The following is a 19,905-nucleotide window of genomic DNA, read 5'->3' on the forward strand; positions in this document are numbered from 1 at the left end:
GCCGCTTCTAGCCACAGGCAGCCCCCTTCCCAGATGGGGAAAGTGAGCCCAGCCTTGTCTAAGGTCCTGCTGTGCTGGCTGCACCTGTGGTCTCCCGGAGCTGGTGTCTCAGTAACAACTACAGTTCTGAAGATGATGATATCCCACTTCCTGAGGTCACCAGCCACCGGCCCCACTGGCCAGACTTCCCACCTTCTTCCCAGACCCCTAGTAGACTGTAGAGGTTAGAGGCTGCACAGAGCAAGGGGAGGACACACATATCCTCCTGGAGCCCCTGAGGAACAGTTGACCAAATCCGGACAATAATTATAACTGAGCACTTGAAGCGGACGCTGGGTGTCTGGTCACTCAGGAGGGTTCAAACCTCACCCTGTAGGACAGACTCCCCCACAGCTCGCCAAAGGCCACCATATCTGTTATGTGTGGCCAGTTTCATTCCATGCACGACAACATGGTCCCCCACCATGCAGGGGGCCCCTTGACCCTGCCCCCTGGATGCCTGTGACAGCGAGTAGCTCTCCCCACAGGCAGTGATTGTAGAGGGGTGTAAGGACGGGGTCAGGGCTCCTTCCCAGCGATGGTGGCTATGGGAGGCAGGGTGGCTGGCCCTCAGCCGGCGGTGGACGCCGGAGGGAGGGCTGACTGCATGTGCGAATGGGCAGAGCTGTTGCTATGGAGGTTTTGGGGATCTCCAGGACGAAGGGTGGCCCAACAGAGTTCTGGGAGGCAGTCACCACCTCGTGGCCTTGCTGAGACCTGGAACCCTCGGCCAGGGCACTCTGTCTTTCAAAGCTTCTTGCCTGCATGTGTCCGGTGGGCAAGCTCAGGAAGGTTAAATGCACCCGTGCTAGTGGAGTCCAATAAAGGGGGAATCGGCATCAAAAAGAGGAAAAAGGTTCAAAGGGGATTTATCATGGGATCATGGGGTTCAGAATCACGGAAGTGAGGGACGGTAGTGGGAACAACAGACAGAAAAATTTCCCCTTCCCACACTCGCAGTCCAGACATGGCAATAGCCAATTTCTAAAGTTCTGGGCGTTCTGGGCTCAGAATGGGGAATATCATACAAGGCCTCAGGGGGATAATGCCCTTATCTTCCCATTTGAAGGGAAAGAGCGAGCTGAACCTTCTATGCAAAATAGGATGATGATCCTGTTCCTCCCAGTAAGAAATAAAATATGCCGGGCACGGTGGCTCAAGCCTGTAATCCCAGCACTTTGGGAGGCCGAGACGGGCGGATCACGAGGTCAGGAGTTCTGAGATCATCCTGGCTAACACGGTGAAACCCCGTCTCTACTAAAAAATACAAAAATCTAGCCGGGCGAGGTGGCTGGCGCCTGTAGTCCCAGCTACTCCGGAGGCTGAGGCAGGAGAATGGCGTAAACCTGGGAGGCGGAGCTTGCAGTGAGCTGAGATCCGGCCACAGCACTCCAGCCTGGGCGACAGAGCGAGACTCCGCCTCAAAAAAAAAAAAAAAAAAAAAAAAAGAAATAAAATAAGTAGCCGCCAGGCATTCCCTTCTGCCAGAGGAGCAATTGTTTTTTAAATAGCCCTTTGGTGCCCAGTCTATTACTAAACCATGTGAGTCTTTTTTTTTTGAGACGGAGTCTCACTCTATCGCCCAGGCTGGAGTGCAGTGGTGTGATCTCGGCTCACTGCAAGCTCTGCCTCCCGGATTCATGCCATTCTCCTGCCTCAGCCTCTCGAATAGCTGGGACTACAGGCGCCCACCACCACGCCCGGCCAATTTTTTGTATTTTTAGTAAAGATAGGGTTTCACTGTGTTAGCCAGGATGGTCTCTATCTCCTGACCTCGTGATCCACCTGCCTCAGCCTCCCAAATCTCATGCCTGGGATTACAGGCATGAGCCACCGCACCCGGCCGAGTCATTCTTTAATACTAGTGCATGTGAGTTAATACAGACTTCCCAAATTAAAGTTTTAGATGCGGCCGGGCGCGGTGGCTCAAGCCTGTAATCCCAGCACTTTGGGAGGCCGAGACGGGCGGATCACGAGGTCAGGAGATCGAGACCATCCTGGCTAACACGGTGAAACCCCGTCTCTACTAAAAAATACAAAAACTAGCCGGGCGAGGTGGCGGGCGCCTGTAGTCCCAGCTACTCAGGAGGCTGAGGCAGGAGAATGGCGTAAACCCGGGAGGCGGAGCTTGCAGTGAGCTGAGATCCGGCCACTGCACTCCAGCCCTGGCGACAGAGCGAGACTCCGCCTCAAAAAAAAAAAAAAAAAAAAAAAAAAAAAGTTTTAGATGGGCCCTCAAAATTTTTAGGACATGGTTTTTCTACAGGTTTATATTGAAAGTATAGGGTATCTCCTATTACTCCCCTTTTTATTTGTCTTAAAGGAGAAAGGGGGAGGCCGGAGACCAAATGTCCCCATTTCCCTGTAGCTAAACTCTCTGGAAGACAAGCAGCCCAGACTTGAGTTTCTAGATGGATACAACCAGGTGCATGTCCGAGGCACAGAGGAGGGTATTTGTGACCCATAGTAACATTAAATGCAGTGCCTTCTTCTCCTGGTTGAGCAGGGCAACGGTCATCTGTAGCACCAGACATCCACACGCTTTCATTAGTATCGATTTCCGCAGGAGCGTCCATCCAGGTGAGAGGCTGAATAAGTGGAGGAAAAGGCACATAAGCCCAATAAGAATGGTTTTGTGGCCGGGCGCGGTGGCTCAAGCCTGTAATCCCAGCACTTTGGGAGGCCGAGACGGGTGGATCACGAGGTCAGGAGATCGAGACCATCCTGGCTAACACGGTGAAACCCCGTCTCTACTAAAAAAATACAAAAAAACTAGCCGGGCGAGGTGGCGGACGCCTGTAGTCCCAGCTACTCGGGAGGCTGAGGCAGGAGAATGTCATAAACCCGGGAGGCTGAGATCCGGCCACTGCACTCCAGCCCGGCTACAGAGCAAGACTCCATCTCAAAAAAAAAAAAAAAAAAATGGTTTTGTGTAGCAGGTAAATCAGTTTGAGGGGAAACTGGTGAGACAGAAAGTATAAGGAAGATAGTTATTAAATAAAACCTATTGTAAGTGAGATCCAGTGCTGAAAGAGGAAAAGAAGAACAGAAGAACAGAGGGATGTTATTTTCAGGCTAATAGAAATGGTGAGATTTTTAGGTTCATAAGGAGAAAAAGAGGGAATTAGGAGAAGTGGGATTAGTTAGAGGGGTCTCCGTTGCCATTAGGGAGGATTGAACCAGACCCATTTTGATTTGGCGTCCCAGTTTCTGAGGAGTCGGCACAGATCTCACCAGGTATGAGGGCGGTCTCTGATGCAGATGTCTCTTCCCTGTGGTTTTTATTATTTATTTATTTATTTATTTATTTATTTTGAGACGGAGTCTCGCTCTGTCGCCCAGGCTGGAGTGCAGTGGCCGGATCTCGGCTCACTGCAAGCTCCTCCTCCCGGGTTCACGCTATTCTCCTGCCTCAGCCTCCTGAGTAGCTGGGACTACAGGCGCCTGCCACCTCGCCCAGCTAGTTTTTTGTATTTTTAGTAGAGACGGGGTTTCACTGTGTTAGCCAGGATGGTCTCGATCTCCTGACCTCGTGATCTGCCCGTCTCGGCCTCCCAAAGTGCTGGGATTACAGGCTTGAGCCACCGCGCCCGGCCCCCTGTGGTTTTTATTGTCAGTATTCACACAAAGTTTAAGTCTCCTAGTGGGCACCCAGACCAGGGGATTGATGATATCCTGGTGAAATGCAAGCATACCCTCTTCCCACGTTATAATTGTTCCAGGTTCCCAGGTATTGGTTTAGGAGTTTTTCTGTGACACTGGCTTGCCTTCATTTAGGGAGAATTCTTTGCCTGTATAATGGTATTTAGCTGCAGTCAGAGTATTTTCTTTAGGAACATTTAGAAAGTTTAAAGTAAACAATGCTAAATGTAATTGGGAGTGGGGAGTGGTTAAATTATGCTTTTAAACCAGCCTTGTCGTCTTTTACAGTAACTTGAAGAGGTTTAGTAATTTTTTCAGGTTTTGGACCGAGACCGACTCCGGGAACAAACCCCATGTTTTCCATTATATGTTGACTGGGAGCACTATAAGAGTTATGTGGAATATTAATTTCAGACCCCCACTGTGCCCCAAAGATTAATGGGGATTGGTGTGATATAAGGCGAATTGTTCCCTTTTGACCATCAGGGCCAGTGCAAGGCAAGATAAACATACTCTGGTGAGCATCATCAGCTTTTCCAACACCTACTAATCTCATGTTAGCGGGATGTTTAGGCCAGGAGGAAGGCCATAAATTAGAGGAAACAATAGAAACCGCAGCCCCGGTATCTACTAGGTCCTCAAACTTTTTTCCTTGAATGTGTATGGTGTAGGTGGGTCGTTGTTTAGCAATTACATTAATGCAATAAGTGGCTTTTTCACCACTGGAGCCCATCCCAGGACCCCGTGTCTTATCTCCTTTGTTTAAAACAATATTAGGTAGTAAAAGTAATTGAGCAGTGGACTTACCAGCCAGAATGGAAACAAGAACTTTGGCAGACACGATGAGTTTAATCTCATCAGAGGAATCAGAATTAATGAGACAGGTATGAACTATGATACCTTTAGCAGAGGTGGATGCCCTGCCTAACACCAGGCCCACCGAACCTTGAGGTAAAGGGCCAGTGACCCCCATGGGGACAATTAAAGGCAAAAAATTAGGTGGTAAATTTAGAGGAATGGTACTCCAGAGATCGACCTCTCCACTCCCTACTGTGAAGGTAGACAAACATTGTACTGAGAGGGAAGAAGAGACTGAGACCCATCTGGGTTGGCTGTAGGTAAATTTGTTTGTGCTGGGGTCTGTGTTGTGACTGCTTGAAGGGGAAATGCAATGTTGGTCTGAGTCTGAGGTGTCCCATTTGATATTGGAGCCTGGGACTTGCCCCGCTTCCCGTTTCCCTGGTTCTGTGGCAAGGGATTTTCATCTATATCAGACATAGAGTGGCAAGTACTTGCCCAATGTTTACCTTTATGACAACACAGGCAAATGGTAGCAGGAGCATTTGACCATGTTTGTTGAGCCGACTTGGCTGCTTTTAAGTTTTTAACAGTGCAGTTTTTTTTTAGTGTGACCAAGTTGACCACAATTATAGCAGGCTCCAAGAAAATAATCAGTTGAGCCGGTTTGGTTGCCATCCTTCATGGCCTGTGCCCACAGAATAGCTTTGTCTGTGTCTGATCCAATGCCTTCACAAGCCTTAATATATGCAGGCAACACCTCATGATCAGGTAAATTTTGTTGTTGGCCGGAACACGTGGCCATTCTACACTCATGGTTCGCATTTTCAAAAGCTAACATACGAAGGAGAATACCTTGAGCGTGCTCATCAGAGAGATTTTTCAACAGCATCTTGTAATTTAGCCAAAAAATCAGTATATAATTCATTGTGACCCTGTTTAAATGTAGTAGAAGAAACAGGAGCTTGGCCTGGGGCACGTAATTTATCCCAAGCTCTCATACATAGCTTTGTTACTTGTTCCGTGGTGAGAGCATCAAAGCCTAATTGAATGGTAGTATCAGAGTGTTATCAGAGCCTGTGAGCTGAGCCTGAGTAATTGGAATGCCATCAGCCCGATTTAGCTGAGCCTGCAGGCGGTCCTCCTCTGACCACCAGCTACGGAATTGTAAATGCTGAGATGGAGTTAGCATAGCTTTTGCCAAAAGGTCCCAGTCTAAAGGAAGCAAAATGACCTCAGTACAAAGAGTCTGTAATACCGTTTTAACATATGGAGAAGTAGGACCATACTGAGTACAAGCATCCTTGAGTTCTTTTAAAAAGGTAAGATTGAGCAGCGCATATTGACGCACTTATACCCCTTGAGCATTAGGAGGTTCCAGCGCAACTGGATAAGCCCACGCCTCTCATCTACTTGTTTATTTATTTTGGCGTAATAAGCGTTGCATGGAAGTTTCAAGAGCAGGCATATGAGACGGAGTTGGCATAGAAGTGACAGGAAAAGTGTGTGTAGATTAGGGAAACTGAGGTTGAGGAGGTTGGACTGGTATGAGAGTGTGAGAAAAGGGCACTGGGGGAGCAGAAGAGGCAGAAGCATATTGGTGATTACTGGCCCAGTCCTGTGCAATCAGAGTGGCAGGGGCGTCCATGTGTGAAGAAGGGTATAGAGAAGCAGGTTGAGTGGATGGCAAAGTGACCGGTTGAAGGACCGAAATGACAGGAGGGTGAGGGGCTGTGGTGGATGGGGGAGGGCCTGCAGAATTACAGGTAAATTGTAGTTTGGATGGCTCCAGAGGCAAAGACTGCAAAGGTTTGGAGAGGGAAGAGTTAGCATGGATATGGTCCTGGTCTGTCCAAGTCAGGGCCATGGGAGCTACAAGTATCGGCTCTTCTTGAAAAGAAATAAGATCTTCTTGAAAAGAAATAAAAAATAAGACGTTAAACCAAAGTCACTGGACTTAGATATTGAATCCTCAGTATTGTCAGGTGGGGGAGGAGTAGACAAAGGGAGAGGCTGAGCAGATAACGAAGGCCGAGCAAGGGAGGAAAGCTGAGGAAGGAGTAGAGGGTCACCAGATTCAGAAAATTGTGGTAACTACAGGGGGTCACGGGATTGGTATGTCATTACGACGGCACGTACGAAGGCCCAATCACCTCAAATAGTGACGGGAACATAATTTCCTGTTGGGGCCAGTTCCCGGAATTTTGCACCAACACAATCCCATAGTTCCACATCTAATGTTCCCTTTTCAGGAAACCAAGGACAGTGTTCTTCCACCGCCCTGAATAGGGTGACCATATTTTCCATGGGAACCTGAACTCCCCCCTGTTTTAACAGGAGTTTAATATAGCAGAGATAAGCATAATGTTTAGACTCCACGTGACCCATAGTTACCCCGGACAATACACAGACAACTCACCAATCATCAGGGAGGCGAACAAGTGTTTCTGTGGACTGGACTGATGAATGTTTCTCCGCACCTACCAAAGGGAATCAGGTTCCCACATGCACTTAGGAAAAAGAAAACCACATTGGGCGCCAGATAGAGGAACCCAACCCCAATATTTCAACGTAGATTCTATTTTCCATAAGTGTCGGCCAGTAGAGAAATAAAGAGTACAAAGAGATGAATTTTACAGCTGGACTGCTGGGGATGACATCACATACTGGTAGGACTGTGATGCCCACCTGAGCTACAAAACCATCAAGTTTTTATTAAGGATTTTAAAAGGGGAAGTGGTGTATGAACAGGGAGTAGTCACAAAGATCACATGCTTCAAAGGGCAAAAGGCGGAACAAAGATCACATGCCTCTGAGGAAATAGGACAAGGGCAAAATCAGAACTATTGATAAGGGTCTATGTTCAGCTGTGCACATGTTGTCTTGATAAACATCTTAAACAACAGAAAACATGGTTCAAGAGCAGAGAACGGTTCTGACCACAAATTGACCAGGGCAGAGTTTTTTCCCCACCCTAATAATCCTTAGGGTACTGCAGGAGACCAGGGCATATTTCAGTCCTTATCTCAACCACATAAGACAGGCACTCCCAGAGTGGCCGTTTATGGACCTCCCCCCAGGAGTGCATTCCTTTCCCAGGGTCTTAATATTCCTTGCTAGAAAAAGAATTTAGCAATATCTCTTCTACTTGCACGTCTGTTTATAGGCTCTCTGCAAGAAGAAAAATATGGCTCTTTTTGCCTGACCCTGCAGGCAGTCAGACCTTGTGGTTGTCTTCCCTTGTTCCCTAAAACTTGCTGTTATTCTGTTCTTTTTCAAGGTGCACTGATTTCATATTGTTCAAACACACAGGTTTTACAGTCAATTTCTACAGTTAACAATTATCACAGTTGTCCTGAGGTGACGTACATTCTCAGCTTACAAAGGTAACTGGATTAAGAGATTAAAGACAGGCATAAGAAATTATAAAAGTATTATTTGGGAATTGATAAATGTCCATATTAAAATGAAATCTTCACAATTTATGTTCCTCTGCCATGGCTCCAGCTGATCCCTCCATTTGGGGTCCCTGACTTCCTGCAACACAGGTGTGAGCCACTGTGCCTGGCCCAGGGTGTGTTTTTTTTCTTTTTTTTTTTCTGAGACAGTCTCACTCTGTTACCCAGGCTGGAGTACAGTGGTGCTATCATAGCTCACTACAGCCTTGAACTCCTGGGCTTAACTCAGCCTCCAGCCTCAGCTTCCCCACTAGCTGGGACTGCAGGCCCTGCAGTTTCTCCTTTTAGAGCAGGAAGACTGGCCCCGTCCCAGGCTTGGAGGGGTTGGATGATGCAGCCCCTGAACAGGAGGCAGAATGACCATACCTGCTGCCAGGAAAGAGCTCAAGATAGAGCAACCATACAGGAGGGCCCCTGAGGTGGCCAGCCTGCCTGTGGGTGCACATTTTGGAGGACCCTTCCACTTGCCTTCACTGGTGCAGTGCTGCATTCTCTTGGGCCTTGCTATGAGCTCTGGGCGCCTGCTCTTTGCTGGCCTGTACCAGGCAGTGGGTTCAAAGTGGAGCGGAAAATTAATGGACAATGTGTCAGAAGGCAGAGGCAAGGCAGACACTTGCTGGGGCCAAGCCCTGCAGGTGGAGAGGGTATGCCTGGCTAAAGTGGGTGCCACCCAGCCCTTCCTCCCACAGAGCAGCATCTGCCCTACCCACCTTTGAGGTACTTTGGGGTCCTTCCTCCCCAGCAGGCTACCCAAGCCCTTCCAGGTGCTTAAAGGCAGATCTCATGTGATTGCAAATGACTCCCCTGTTCCAGTGTTTATCAGCCCGAGTGAGCTCCTGGGTGTGCACAGGGGGAGAGCAAGCCGCCCAAGATAAGCATACAGACAGCTGCTCACCCTGCCCAATAGCAGACAGAGGGCACAGTGCGAGGCTGCAGGGCAGGGTGACATAACGAGGACCCTGCTATGGCAACAAGAAGGACAGGCACCTGCCATGGAAGGTAGGGATGTTCTGGGCAAAGCCTCTGGCTACCAGGCAGCCGGAGGAGAGACACTCTCCTCCATCACCAGGTTCATGCTCTCCGGGGGACCTCGTGGCAGCTTCTACCTGACCAGCAGTTCTTGGTTCTCTAGACTTATATTAAAGCTATCAGAATAATTTACAACAGTTTAGGCCTTTCCAAGCCTTTGAGTTGAGTTAGGAATTGAGTGTGTTTTGGACTGGCTGCTGGAACCGAGTTGTGGCTCTGTCAGTTCCCACAGGTGCGCACACATCTCACATGCACTCAGATGCTGGCTGCCAAGTGAAACGATGGATGGGTTTGGCTGTGGGGCAGGCTGGCTGCAGGCCATGGCCTGAGTGCCTAGATGCAGCTTCCCAAGCTTTTTCAGCTGTGAGCCAGGTCTCCTATAGGCTCCAGCTCTTGTTTCATTTAGGAGTGCATGTTCTAGACCCCAGTCTGTGGGGCATCTGCAGAGCCAGGGTGCGGAGAGACATGGCACTCCAGGTATATTCTCTGCAGCCTTGCCTGCCTAGGAAGGTGGAGGTGGCTGCAAAGATAGGTGCAGCCTTCTCACGGCAGATGCTAGGCTCTGATGCAGGTGGTGGGCAGGTTGCCCAGCCTTGGATGACAGACCCCACTCTGATCATGGAAACTCTTGGCTTTGTCTGAAGCAGCGACCAGCTCCAGGTGCTCTGGGAGGGTGGTGCTTCTTATCTGGGCAGGCTCGTATCTGCCGAGGGGGTGAGGGCACTACTTGTTTTATACCTCAGAGTCTTGTCATCAGTCCCCACCCTGCCCTCACCCCGCAGACTGATGACTTTCTGTTATTTCTTCCTTCCTTCAGCAGGGAGTGGACTGGTGCCTGGTGCTGGGTGTACCGGACCTCAGGTCCAGTTCAGTGTACTTCCCCTCTCCACTTTCTCCCTCCACTTCCTTCTTCTCCGTCCCTCCCTTTTTTGGCTGCCCCTTGCCTGCCTTCCTCACCAGTAGCTTGCACACAGATGACACCTTTTGCAGGCTAAAAAGGCTGAAAGTGGCACTATGTGCAGTCAGCCACCACGGAGGACCAAGGTGAGGCGACACCACAGCCAGCCCAAGAGGAATTCCAGGGATGAAACCTGAGACCAGGCAGCTCACCCTGTGCCCAGGGTGGCTTCCCTCCTAGGTGACTGCAGCCGGGCACACCGAGACCCTGGCTGTGTGCACTGGCCAGTTGTGAGGGACAGGGGCTGCTTGTGCTTTTATTCTTGCTCACTTGTGATGGAGGGCAGCCTTCACAACTGAAAGGCACGTGGACTTGAGGAGAATGTTTTAGTCCACCTTGGTGGCTCATGCTTGTAATCGTAGTACCTTGGGAGGCCAAGGTGGGAGGATTGCTTGAGGCCAGGTGTTTGAGACTAGCCTGGGCAACATAGCCAGACCGCATCTCTACAAAACAAAAAAATTCAGCTGGACGTGGTGGTCGGTGCCTGTAGTCCTAGCTATACTGGAGGCTGAGGCTAGAGGATCACTTGAGCCCAGGAGGTAGAGGCTGCAGTGAGCTGTGATTGTGCCACTGTGCCCCTGTCGTGGGGGCCCTTCCGGGTCTGTGTCCCAGCCCTGTGCTGACCGTGTTCCTTCTCGCTTTTCATCCCTCCCCCAAGCCAGAGTGAGATCTTGTCTCAAAAATAAATAGAATAAAAAAGAAAATATTTTAATTCTGACTCAGAACACTGGGTGAAGTTTGAGTTCAGAGTGGTTGGCATGGTGTGCATGTGATTTGCAAAGATGATTGCACACACCCACGGCCCACCTCACCACCATATGGCTTGGTCTCTGGATTTGCACAGACTATGTGTATGGAGTCACTCTTTCTGCTATGATGTGTGGTGCCTTGTCACCCCGACCATCACAGAATGGAGTCTCCAATCCTGATGAAATAGATCCTATACCACGTTTAACCAGACAGACATTCCTTCCCACCTCTCATCCCTTCTCTCAGCAGGTCAGCGGGACTATGATCTCCTGGTGATTGGCGGGGGATCTGGCGGCCTGGCTTGTGCCAAGGAGGGTATGTATTCTGTATCGTTTGTGGCAAGGCCTCAAAGCTTTTAGGGCCCCTAGAGAGGGTGGTGCTGTCCAGAAAGCGTCCATGAGCAAAATGCACCACCTCCCTGCTGGGGTCACCCCAGTGGCCTCTGTGTTGTGGCCTATTCCCTGCCATGCTCCAGCTGTCTGCTGCACCCAGCGGCCACTGCGGCACTTCATGGCTGAACTGCCTTCCTCAGCTCCAGCCCTCCAGCTCTTCCACTTTACTCACAGTGAGAGCCCCAGTCCGACTAGTCTCAGCTCCCACCACTCACACGCTCTGCGGGCTCCCCACTTTCCTTCACGTGCTTCTGCACAGTCCTCTGCTTCTCCTTACTGTGGCTGTCCCCCTGTCTGCCTGCTCTCTGCACCTGCCCAGCTAGCTGCAAGGCTGGAGCTACACCCTCCTTTCCTGTCCCTGTCCTTATTCTTAGTGCTGGCACCTTCCCCCAGGGCCCATGGTCAGTTCTGCTGGCTGAATCTTGTACTTGGCCTGGCACCCAGTGAGTAAAGATGTTGGGCAAATGGGCTGGACCCAGAGGCATCCAGAGATGACACCTTGCAGTTCTCTGCTAACCTGCATGATGCATGGGCCACCAGCACTTTGCCAGACTCTGTGCCCTGCTGTAGGAGTTCCTGGTCTGCTCTGGCCATGTGTAAACAATGATAAGGGGGCAGGTGTGGTGAATGGGGAGGGGAGGGGTGAAAGGGAGGTGGGGCTGAAATGAGAGGGAGTTCACCAGGGGCTTTGGCCCTGAAGCTGTGCTTCTCTAATGTCCGGTATTGGGCTTTAGAAGCATACATGGTGTAAAAGAAATCCACTATTCTTGCTCCCGGGGGGCCGGGGAGTGGGTAGGAACCTGAGAAGTCTCCTGGCCTATTGGGGATCAGCAGAGGCACGCAGGGTCAGTGCCACACTGTATTGTCAGAACCACTCCCAGAAACGGATGGCGCAGGCAGCCACGAGGCCTAGTGCTGTTCCTTTTAGCAGACCAGGCACCTGGGCTGTGCGTTCACTCCCATGCTGTAGCTGCCGGGACCTGAGTCCCCTTTAATCCAGAATGTGGACAGCTCCTGAGTATGTCTTCGCCTTTTATGAGAGTGGCATTTCCTTGCAGAGGATGATGTGGTTTTGCAGCTTTGTTGAGATGAACTGTAGCTATTAAAATGGGCAGCCTGATCATTCTTGACATGTGCGTGAGTCCGTGCAGCCAGTACCGCAGTCACGATTGCGAGTGTGTCCTCCACTCCCTGTTAGTCCGCCAGGGCTGCCGTAATAAATAGACTGCCGCAACAGACTGGGTGGCTGAAACAGCACACACTTATTATCTCTCAGTTCTGGAGGCTGGAAATGATCAAGGTGCGGGCAGGGCTGGTTTCTTCTGAGGCTTCTCCCTTGGGCTGTAGATGGCAGTCGTTGTCCCTCTGTGCATGTCTATGTCCTAATCTCTACCTATGTCTGTCCTACTGGATCAAGTGGATGGTGTCTTTTTGTGTTGGCTTTTTATTGGAGACAGAGTCTTGTTCTGCCTCCCAGGCTGGAGTGCAGTGGCGTGATCGCAGCTCACTACAACCTCAAACTCCTGGGTTCAAGCCATCCTCTTGCCTTAGCCTCCCAAAATGCTATTACACGTGTGGCCACTGTACCTGTATATGGCCTCATTTTAACTTAACTACTTTTCTTTGTTTGTTTGTTTTTGAGAGGGAGTCTTGCTTTGTCACTCAGGTTGGAGTGCAGTGGCACGATCTTGTCTCACTGCAACCTGTGCCTCCTGGGTTCAGGCGATTCTCCTGCCACAGTCTCCTGAGTAGCTAGGATTACAGGCGCCTGCCACCACACCTGGCTAATTTTTGTCTTTTAGTAGAGACGGGGTTTCACCATGTTTGTCAGGCTGATCTCGAACTCCTGACCTCAAGTGATCCGCCTGCCTCAGCCTCCCAAAGTGCTGGGGTTACAGGCGTGAGTCACCACGTCCAGCCAACTGAATTACCTTTTTAAAGACTCTGTCTCTAAATACGGTCACATTCTGAAGTGCTAGGGTTTAAGGCTTCCACACAGGGATTTTGAGGGGATACAGCTCAACCCATAACACCCCAACATTTTCTGAAACCTTGGCAATCCCTTCTGGCTTCCCCGCCTCTGTATCCCAGTCAACCAGGCATGTGCTGTCGCTATAGTTTACATTTTCTATAATTGGGTATAGATGGAATGCTGCTGTATGTCATCTTCCTCTTCTGGCTTCTTTCACTCATGGTAATGACCTTGAGACTCGTCTTCGTTGGTGCAACTGTCGATGGCGTCTTGCTTTTCATTGCTGAGTAGTGTTCTGTTTATGGCTGTGCCGTCTCGTGTACGTGTTCCCCTGTAGCTGGACACTTGAATTGTTTCTACCTTTTGGCCGTTGTGAACAGTACTACTGTGAACATCTGTCTTTGTGTTTGTGTGGATATATGTTTTAAATTATTTTGGGTAAGTGCCTAAAATTGGATCAGCTGGGCCATGTGTTATATCTCTTATTTAGGTGTTTTTTCATTTCTTTTAGTAGCATTTTTTAGTTGCTTTTTCAAGTTTTTTTTTATTTAAAAAAAGGGAGATGGGAGTCTCTCTGTGTTGCCCAGGCCGGTCTCAAAATCCTGGGCTCAAATGATCCTCTCACCTCGGCTTCCCAAAATGTTGGGATTACAGGCATGAGCCACTGTGCCTGGCCTGTAGTTTTCAATGTATACGTCTTTCACATATTTTATCAGACACATCCCTAAGTGTTTCATATTTTTAGAATAGTTTTATTGAGATATACCTCACATTACATATGCAGTTGTCCCCCGGTACCTGAGGACGACTGGTTTCAGGGCCCCTCGCTGTTACCAAAATCCATGGACACCGAAATTCGTGCATACTGGAGTCAGGCAGTTGGCCCTGCAGAACCCACAGATACAAAGTCAGCCCTCCGTATATATAGTTTTGCATCCTATGAATACTGTTTTTTCCTTTTTCTTTCTTTTCTTTTCTTTTTTTTTTTTTCTTTTTGAGACATCACTGTGTTGCCCAGGCTGGAGTGCAGTGGCGCAATCTTGGCTCACTGCAACCTCCACCTCCTGGGTTCAAGCAATTTTCCCACCTCAGCTTCCCAAGTGGCTGGAACCACAGGCGCCACCATACCTAGCTACTTTTTGTATTTTCTTGGTGGAGATGGGGTATGCTATGTTGCCCAGGCTGGTCTTGAATTCCTGAGCTCAAGTGATCCATCTGCCTCAGACTTCCAAAGTGCTGGATTACAGTTATGAGCCACCATGCCCAGCTGAATACTGTGTTTTCAATCCAAGTTTGGTTATAGATATGGAACCTGCTAATATGGAGAGACAATATATATGTTTTTTTGAGATGGAGTTTTGCTCTTGTCACCCAGGCTGGAATGCAATGGCACAATCTCAGCTCACTGCAACCTCCACCTCCCAGATTCAAGCAATTCTCTTGCCTCAGCCCCCCGAGTAGCTGGGATTACAGGTGCCTGCCACCACACCCAGCTAATTTTTATATTTTTAGTAGAAATGGGGTTTCACCATGTTGGCCAGGCTGGTCTTGAACTCCTGACCTCAGGTGATCCGCCCACCTTGGCCTTCCAAAGTGCTGGGATTATAGGTGGGAGCCACTGGGCCCAGTCAAGGATTATATTTATTGAAAAAAATCCATGTATGAATGGACCTGCACAGTTCAAACTTGTGTTATTCAAGAACATTTTAGTTTCTCCCCAAAATACCCTATACCCATTAGCAGTCACTCTCTTCCCCCCCGCCACCCCGGCAACCACTAATCTACTTCCTATATCCATGGATGAGTCTGTTCTGGACATTTCAGCTGTTTGTGTGTGTGTGTGTGTGTGTGTGTGTGTGTGTGTTTGAAACAGGGTCTTACTGTGTTGCCCAGGCTGGAGTGCAGTGGCGCCATCTTGGCTCACTGCAACCTCTACCTCTCGGGCTCAAGCAATTCTCCCACCTCAGCCTCCCGAGTAGCTGGGATTACAGGTGTGCACCACCACCTGTGTTTTTAGTAGAGACAGGGTTTCACCATACTGGCCAGGCTGGTCTCGAACTCTTGACCTCAAGTGATCCACCCACCTTGGCCTCCCAAATGTTGGGATTAACAGGCGTGGGCCACCGTTGTTTTGTTTTTTGAGATGGAGTCTCGATCTGTCACCCTGGCTGGAGTGCAGTGGCATGATCTCGGCTCACTGCAACCTCTGCCTCCCAGGCTCAAGTGATTCTCCTGCCTCAGCCTCCCAAGTAGCTGGGACCACAGGCACACACCACTATATCCGACTAATTTTTGTACTTTTAGTAGAGATGGGGTTTCACCATGTTAGCCAGGCTGGTCTTGAACTCCTGACCTCAGGTGATGCTCCTACCTTGGCCTCCCAGAGTCTTGGTATTACAGGCATGAGCCACCGTGCCTGGCCTCTTTTCACTTTCTTGATGGTATCCTTCATGCCACAAAAGTTTTAAATTTTGATGAAGTCCAATTTATCTGTTTTTTTCCTTTGTTGCTTATGATTTTGGTATCATAGCTAAGAAATCCAAGGTCACAAAGATTTACACCTGTGTTTTCTTCTAAGCGTTTTATAGTTCAAGCTCTTATGGTTAGGTCTTTGATTTATTTTGAGTTGCTTTAGGGATTATGGCATGTACTTAACTTGTCAATCTACTCTTAAAAAAGCATACATCTTGGGCCAGGCGCGGTGGCTCAAGCCTGTAATCCCAGCACTTTGGGAGGCCGAGACGGGTGGATCACAAGGTCAGGAGATCGAGACCATCCTGGCTAACACGGTGAAACCCCGTCTCTACTAAAAAAATACAAAAAACTAGCCGGGCGATGTGGCGGGCGCCTGTAGTCCCAGCTACTCAGGAGGCTGAGGCAGGAGAATGGCGTAAACCCGGGAGGCGGAGCTTGCAGTGAGCTGAGATCCGGCCACTGCACTCCAGCCTGGGCGGCAGAGCGAGACTCCGTCTCAAAAAAAAAAAAAAAAAAGCATACATCTATTCCACCCCTCCTAACTTTCATTCTGTGTTATTATATCATGCATTTTACTGTTATATGTTATAAATCCACAATACATCATTATTATTTTTGTTTACAATATACATGTGAGAAAATCTCACATACTCACCCATGTATTTCTGTGCTTTTCATTCCTTTGTGAGGATTCACATTTCCATCTGGCATTTTTTCTTCTACCTTAAGGGCATCCTTTAGCATTTCTTGTAATATGGCTCTGGGGGTAATGAATTCTTTCAGCTTTTGTATGTCTGGTAACATCTTTATTTTGCCTTCTTTTTTGTTGTTGTTGTTGTTTTGTTTTTGTTTCTCTTTTTCTTTTTTTTGAGATGGAGTCTCGCTCTGTCGCCCAGGCTGGAGTGCAGTGGCGCGATCTTGGCTCACTGCAAGCTCCACCTCCTGGGTTCACGCCATTCTCCTGCCTCAGCCTCCTGAGTAGCTGGGACTACAGGTGCCCGCCACCGCACCCAGCTGATTTTTTGTGATTTTAGTAGAGACGGGGTTTCACCGTGTTAGCCAGGGTGGTCTTGATCTCCTGACCTCGTGACCTGCCCGCCTTGGCCTCCCAAAGTGCTGGGATTACAGGTGTGAGCCACCGCGCCCGGCCTCCCCTTTTTTTTTCAGTACTTTAAAAATTTTGCCCCTCTGACTTCTGGTTTGCATTGTTTCCAGTGAGAAATCTGCTACTGTTTTTATCTTAGTTTCTCTGTGGTGTGTCTTGGTTGCTTTTAGGATTTTCTCTTTTCATTGGTCTTGAGCAATGGTTTTTACTTATGGTGTGCCTTGATGTCATTCTGTTATTTTTATTTTTTTTGCTGGAGTTTGTTGAACTTCTTGGTTCTATGAATTTTTAGTTTTCATGAAGTTGTGAAATTTTTTGACCATTATTTTATCAAATAATTGTTCTGTCCCTCCCTCTTCCCCTCACGTGTGGGGACTTTTAATTCCATGTATATTAGGCTGCATGAAGCTTCCCCACAACCTACTGATGCTCTTTTCATTAGAACCAATTTTCGCTCCACATTTCATTTTGGATAGTTTCTATTCCTATGTTTTCAAACCCATCAATAAAAGATTCTGCAACATCTGACCTGCCGTTAATCCCGTCCAGTGTATTTTTCATCTCCTGTATTGTAGTTTTCATCTCTACAATCCAGCTTGAGCCTTTGGTTATATCTTCCATGTTGTGCCTGCACTGTTTGAACATACAGAATGGCTAGTGGGGCAGTGAGCTGAGGAGAAGGGTTGGAGGGGAAGCTCGGCTGTTGGGTCTACGGGTATGATGGAGACCGTGCAGCTGAAAGTAAACCGTCACTCCTTCTGCTTCTGTGTGAAAGGCCAGGTGAAGATGCTGCGACTGATGAGGCCGGGCCTTGGGGTGCGGGGGGTAGTGGAAGCTGCTTGTAGGCAGGAGATGTGGCTATGTGGCTATAAAGCATGAAGATGAACGCCCTGTTTGCTTTTCAACCTCGCTTGGATAAAGGTTGAAAGGCCAGGTGTGGCCCTCTTGGTGGAAAGAGAGAGATAAGGCACTATCCTCCCCTTCAGAGGGTCTGGGGATACACTCATCCATGAAAACCACTGAGGGCCGGGCGTGGTGTGTGCCTGTGGTCCCAGCACTTTGGGAGGCTGAGCTGGGGGGATCGCTTGAGCCCAGGAGGTCAAAGCGTCAGCAAGCTGCGATCGCACCGCTGCACACCAGTGCCTGGGCGACAAAGTGAGACCCTGTCTCTTTAAAAGGAAAAAAAAAGCCTTTTTTTAAATTAAAAAAAAAAATCAAATCTACCCAAATGGCCTACACTTGGACTTACAAACCAGGTACCCAAGTTACCAGGCAAGGCAGCTGCAGTTGTACCACTCAGAAATCCACAAGATTTGAAAAAAAAAAAAAAAAAAAAGCCTCAGGGATTTCAGTGAATTCTGTGTTAACTTTTTTTTTGAGACATAGTTTCACTCTTGTTGCCCAGGCTAGTGTGCAGTGGTGCCATCTCAGCTCACTGCAACTTCTGCCTCCCGGGTTCAAGCAATTCTCCTGCCTCAGCCTCCCGAGTAGCTGGGATTACAGGCACCCACCACCACACCCAGCTAATTTTGTATTTTTAGTAGAGATGACTTTCACTGTGTTGGTCAGGCTGGTCTCAAACTCCTTACCTCAGGTGATCTCTCCGCCTCAGCCTCCCAAAGTGCTGGGATTACAGGCATGAGTTACCGCGCCCAGCCTGCTGTTAACTTCTATAGGTCAGATGTTTGATTGCGACCGAGTTCAAGGCTGACACAGCCTGGAGCCAGGGCAGGTCTAGAGATGCCCATTTCTAGGGCCTCAGACTTCCTACTGGGAGCATCGAAGTCCCTTCTGAACTTTGGAGAAGGTGGGTCATTTGAAGAGAAGTCACCTAAACTATCCTAGTTGAAGGAATCTATCCTTGAAACTCATCATTGAAGGAATTCAAAAAGAGAAAACTTAAGAGGAAAGAAAAAATATAAATTGTTTTAAAATTTGAAGAGTGGGCATGTGGCGGGTAGGGGGAGGTAGTTAAGAGTTACAGGAAAACATTTCCAATTAATATGAGGAGGAATTTTATGCTGGGAGAGTTCCCAAAATTCAGTGACTGCTTGGGAAGGCAGTACATTCCCAGACAAAGGTACCAGGCATAGGTGAGCACTTGGTGAGGATGTTATAAAGGAGACTCAGACTTCGGGTAAGTAGGTAGAACAAATTGCATATAATATCCTTCCTGGCCGGGCATGGTGGCTCACACCTGTAATCCCAGCACTTTAGGAGGCCGAGGTGGGCAGATCACGAGGTCAGGAGTTTAAGACCAGCCTGACCAACATGGTGAAACCCCATCTCTACTAAAAATACAGAAAAATCGGCCGGGCATGGTGGTGCACACCTGTAATCTCAGCTACCCAGGAGGCTGAGGCAGGAGAATCGCTTGAACCCGGGAGGCGGAGGTTGCAGTGAGCTGAGATCGCACCTTTGCACTTTAGTCCGGGAGACAGAGCGAGACTCCATCTCAAGAAAAAGAAAAAAAGATCCTTCCCACACCAAAAGTCTGTGACTATGAGAAGTAACTACTGTATAGTGCAAGTTGGGTTGCATAAGAGGTTTATAAAACCACCCCGGAGTCAAAGGAGAGAGAACTTTTGGTAGGGAGTAAATAGGGAAAAAGGGACCCAGAGGTCTGGGATCTTGAACACTCAAGGAGGAAGTGTTCTGTGAGAAAGGTTTGTTTTTGACATGCTAATTTCTTCAGCAGACCATTTGAATACTTAATCTGGTCCAAGCTCTGGGCCAGGACCTGGAACAGCAAAGACAAACTAGGACGAAAGCCCCTGACTCAGGGAGTTCTGCAGTTTAGTTACCGAGACAGACACATGAACAGATAGTTTATCATATGTGATAAGGTGGAGATGGGGCACAGAAGTAAGGCATCCGACCAAGGAAATGAAAAGAAAAACATATGGAATAGTTAGAATACCTGTTTCATTGATCTTTTCTGCTAATTCTGGCATCTGTGTCAGTTCCTAGTGAGTCTCCATTGACTGATTTTTCCCCCTTTATAGGTGTATTTTCCTGCTTCTTTGTGTGACTGATAATTTTTGGTTGAATGCCAGACACTTGAATTTACCTTGTTATGTTCGGGGCATTTTTTGTATTTCTAGAAATATTATTATTGAGCTCTGCTGATGCAGTTATTAAGAATCAGTTTGATCCTTTTGGGTCTTCTGCAAAAGATTTGTTAGGTGGGTATGGAGCAGGGCCCAATCTGGGGCTAATGATTCTCAACTACTGAGGCATTACCCAGTGCCACAGGAATTACTTGCTTTTCCCAGTCCAGCTTCTGG

The 19,905-nt window shown here is 48.5% G+C and overlaps 1 protein-coding gene across 8 annotated transcripts in view; it reads left to right on the forward strand.

The window, feature by feature from the left end:
- The window catches only part of TXNRD2 (thioredoxin reductase 2), a 67,826-nt gene that overhangs the window by 289 nt on the left and 47,632 nt on the right, over positions 1 to 19,905 (forward strand). For 6 of the 8 annotated variants that reach the window (XM_033232924.1, XM_033232923.1, XM_033232926.1 and 3 more), the window contains exon 2: positions 10,921 to 10,989. In XM_033232924.1, the coding sequence (XP_033088815.1) occupies positions 10,921 to 10,989 (69 nt within the window). The remainder of the gene's footprint in view (positions 1 to 10,920; positions 10,990 to 19,905) is intronic. The other 2 variants (XM_033232927.1, XM_033232929.1) reach the window with 1 other exon arrangement.

This window comes from Trachypithecus francoisi, unplaced genomic scaffold (assembly GCF_009764315.1).
Source record: "Trachypithecus francoisi isolate TF-2019V2 unplaced genomic scaffold, Tfra_2.0 Lachesis_group14, whole genome shotgun sequence".
Classification (NCBI taxonomy): Eukaryota; Metazoa; Chordata; class Mammalia; order Primates; family Cercopithecidae; genus Trachypithecus; species Trachypithecus francoisi.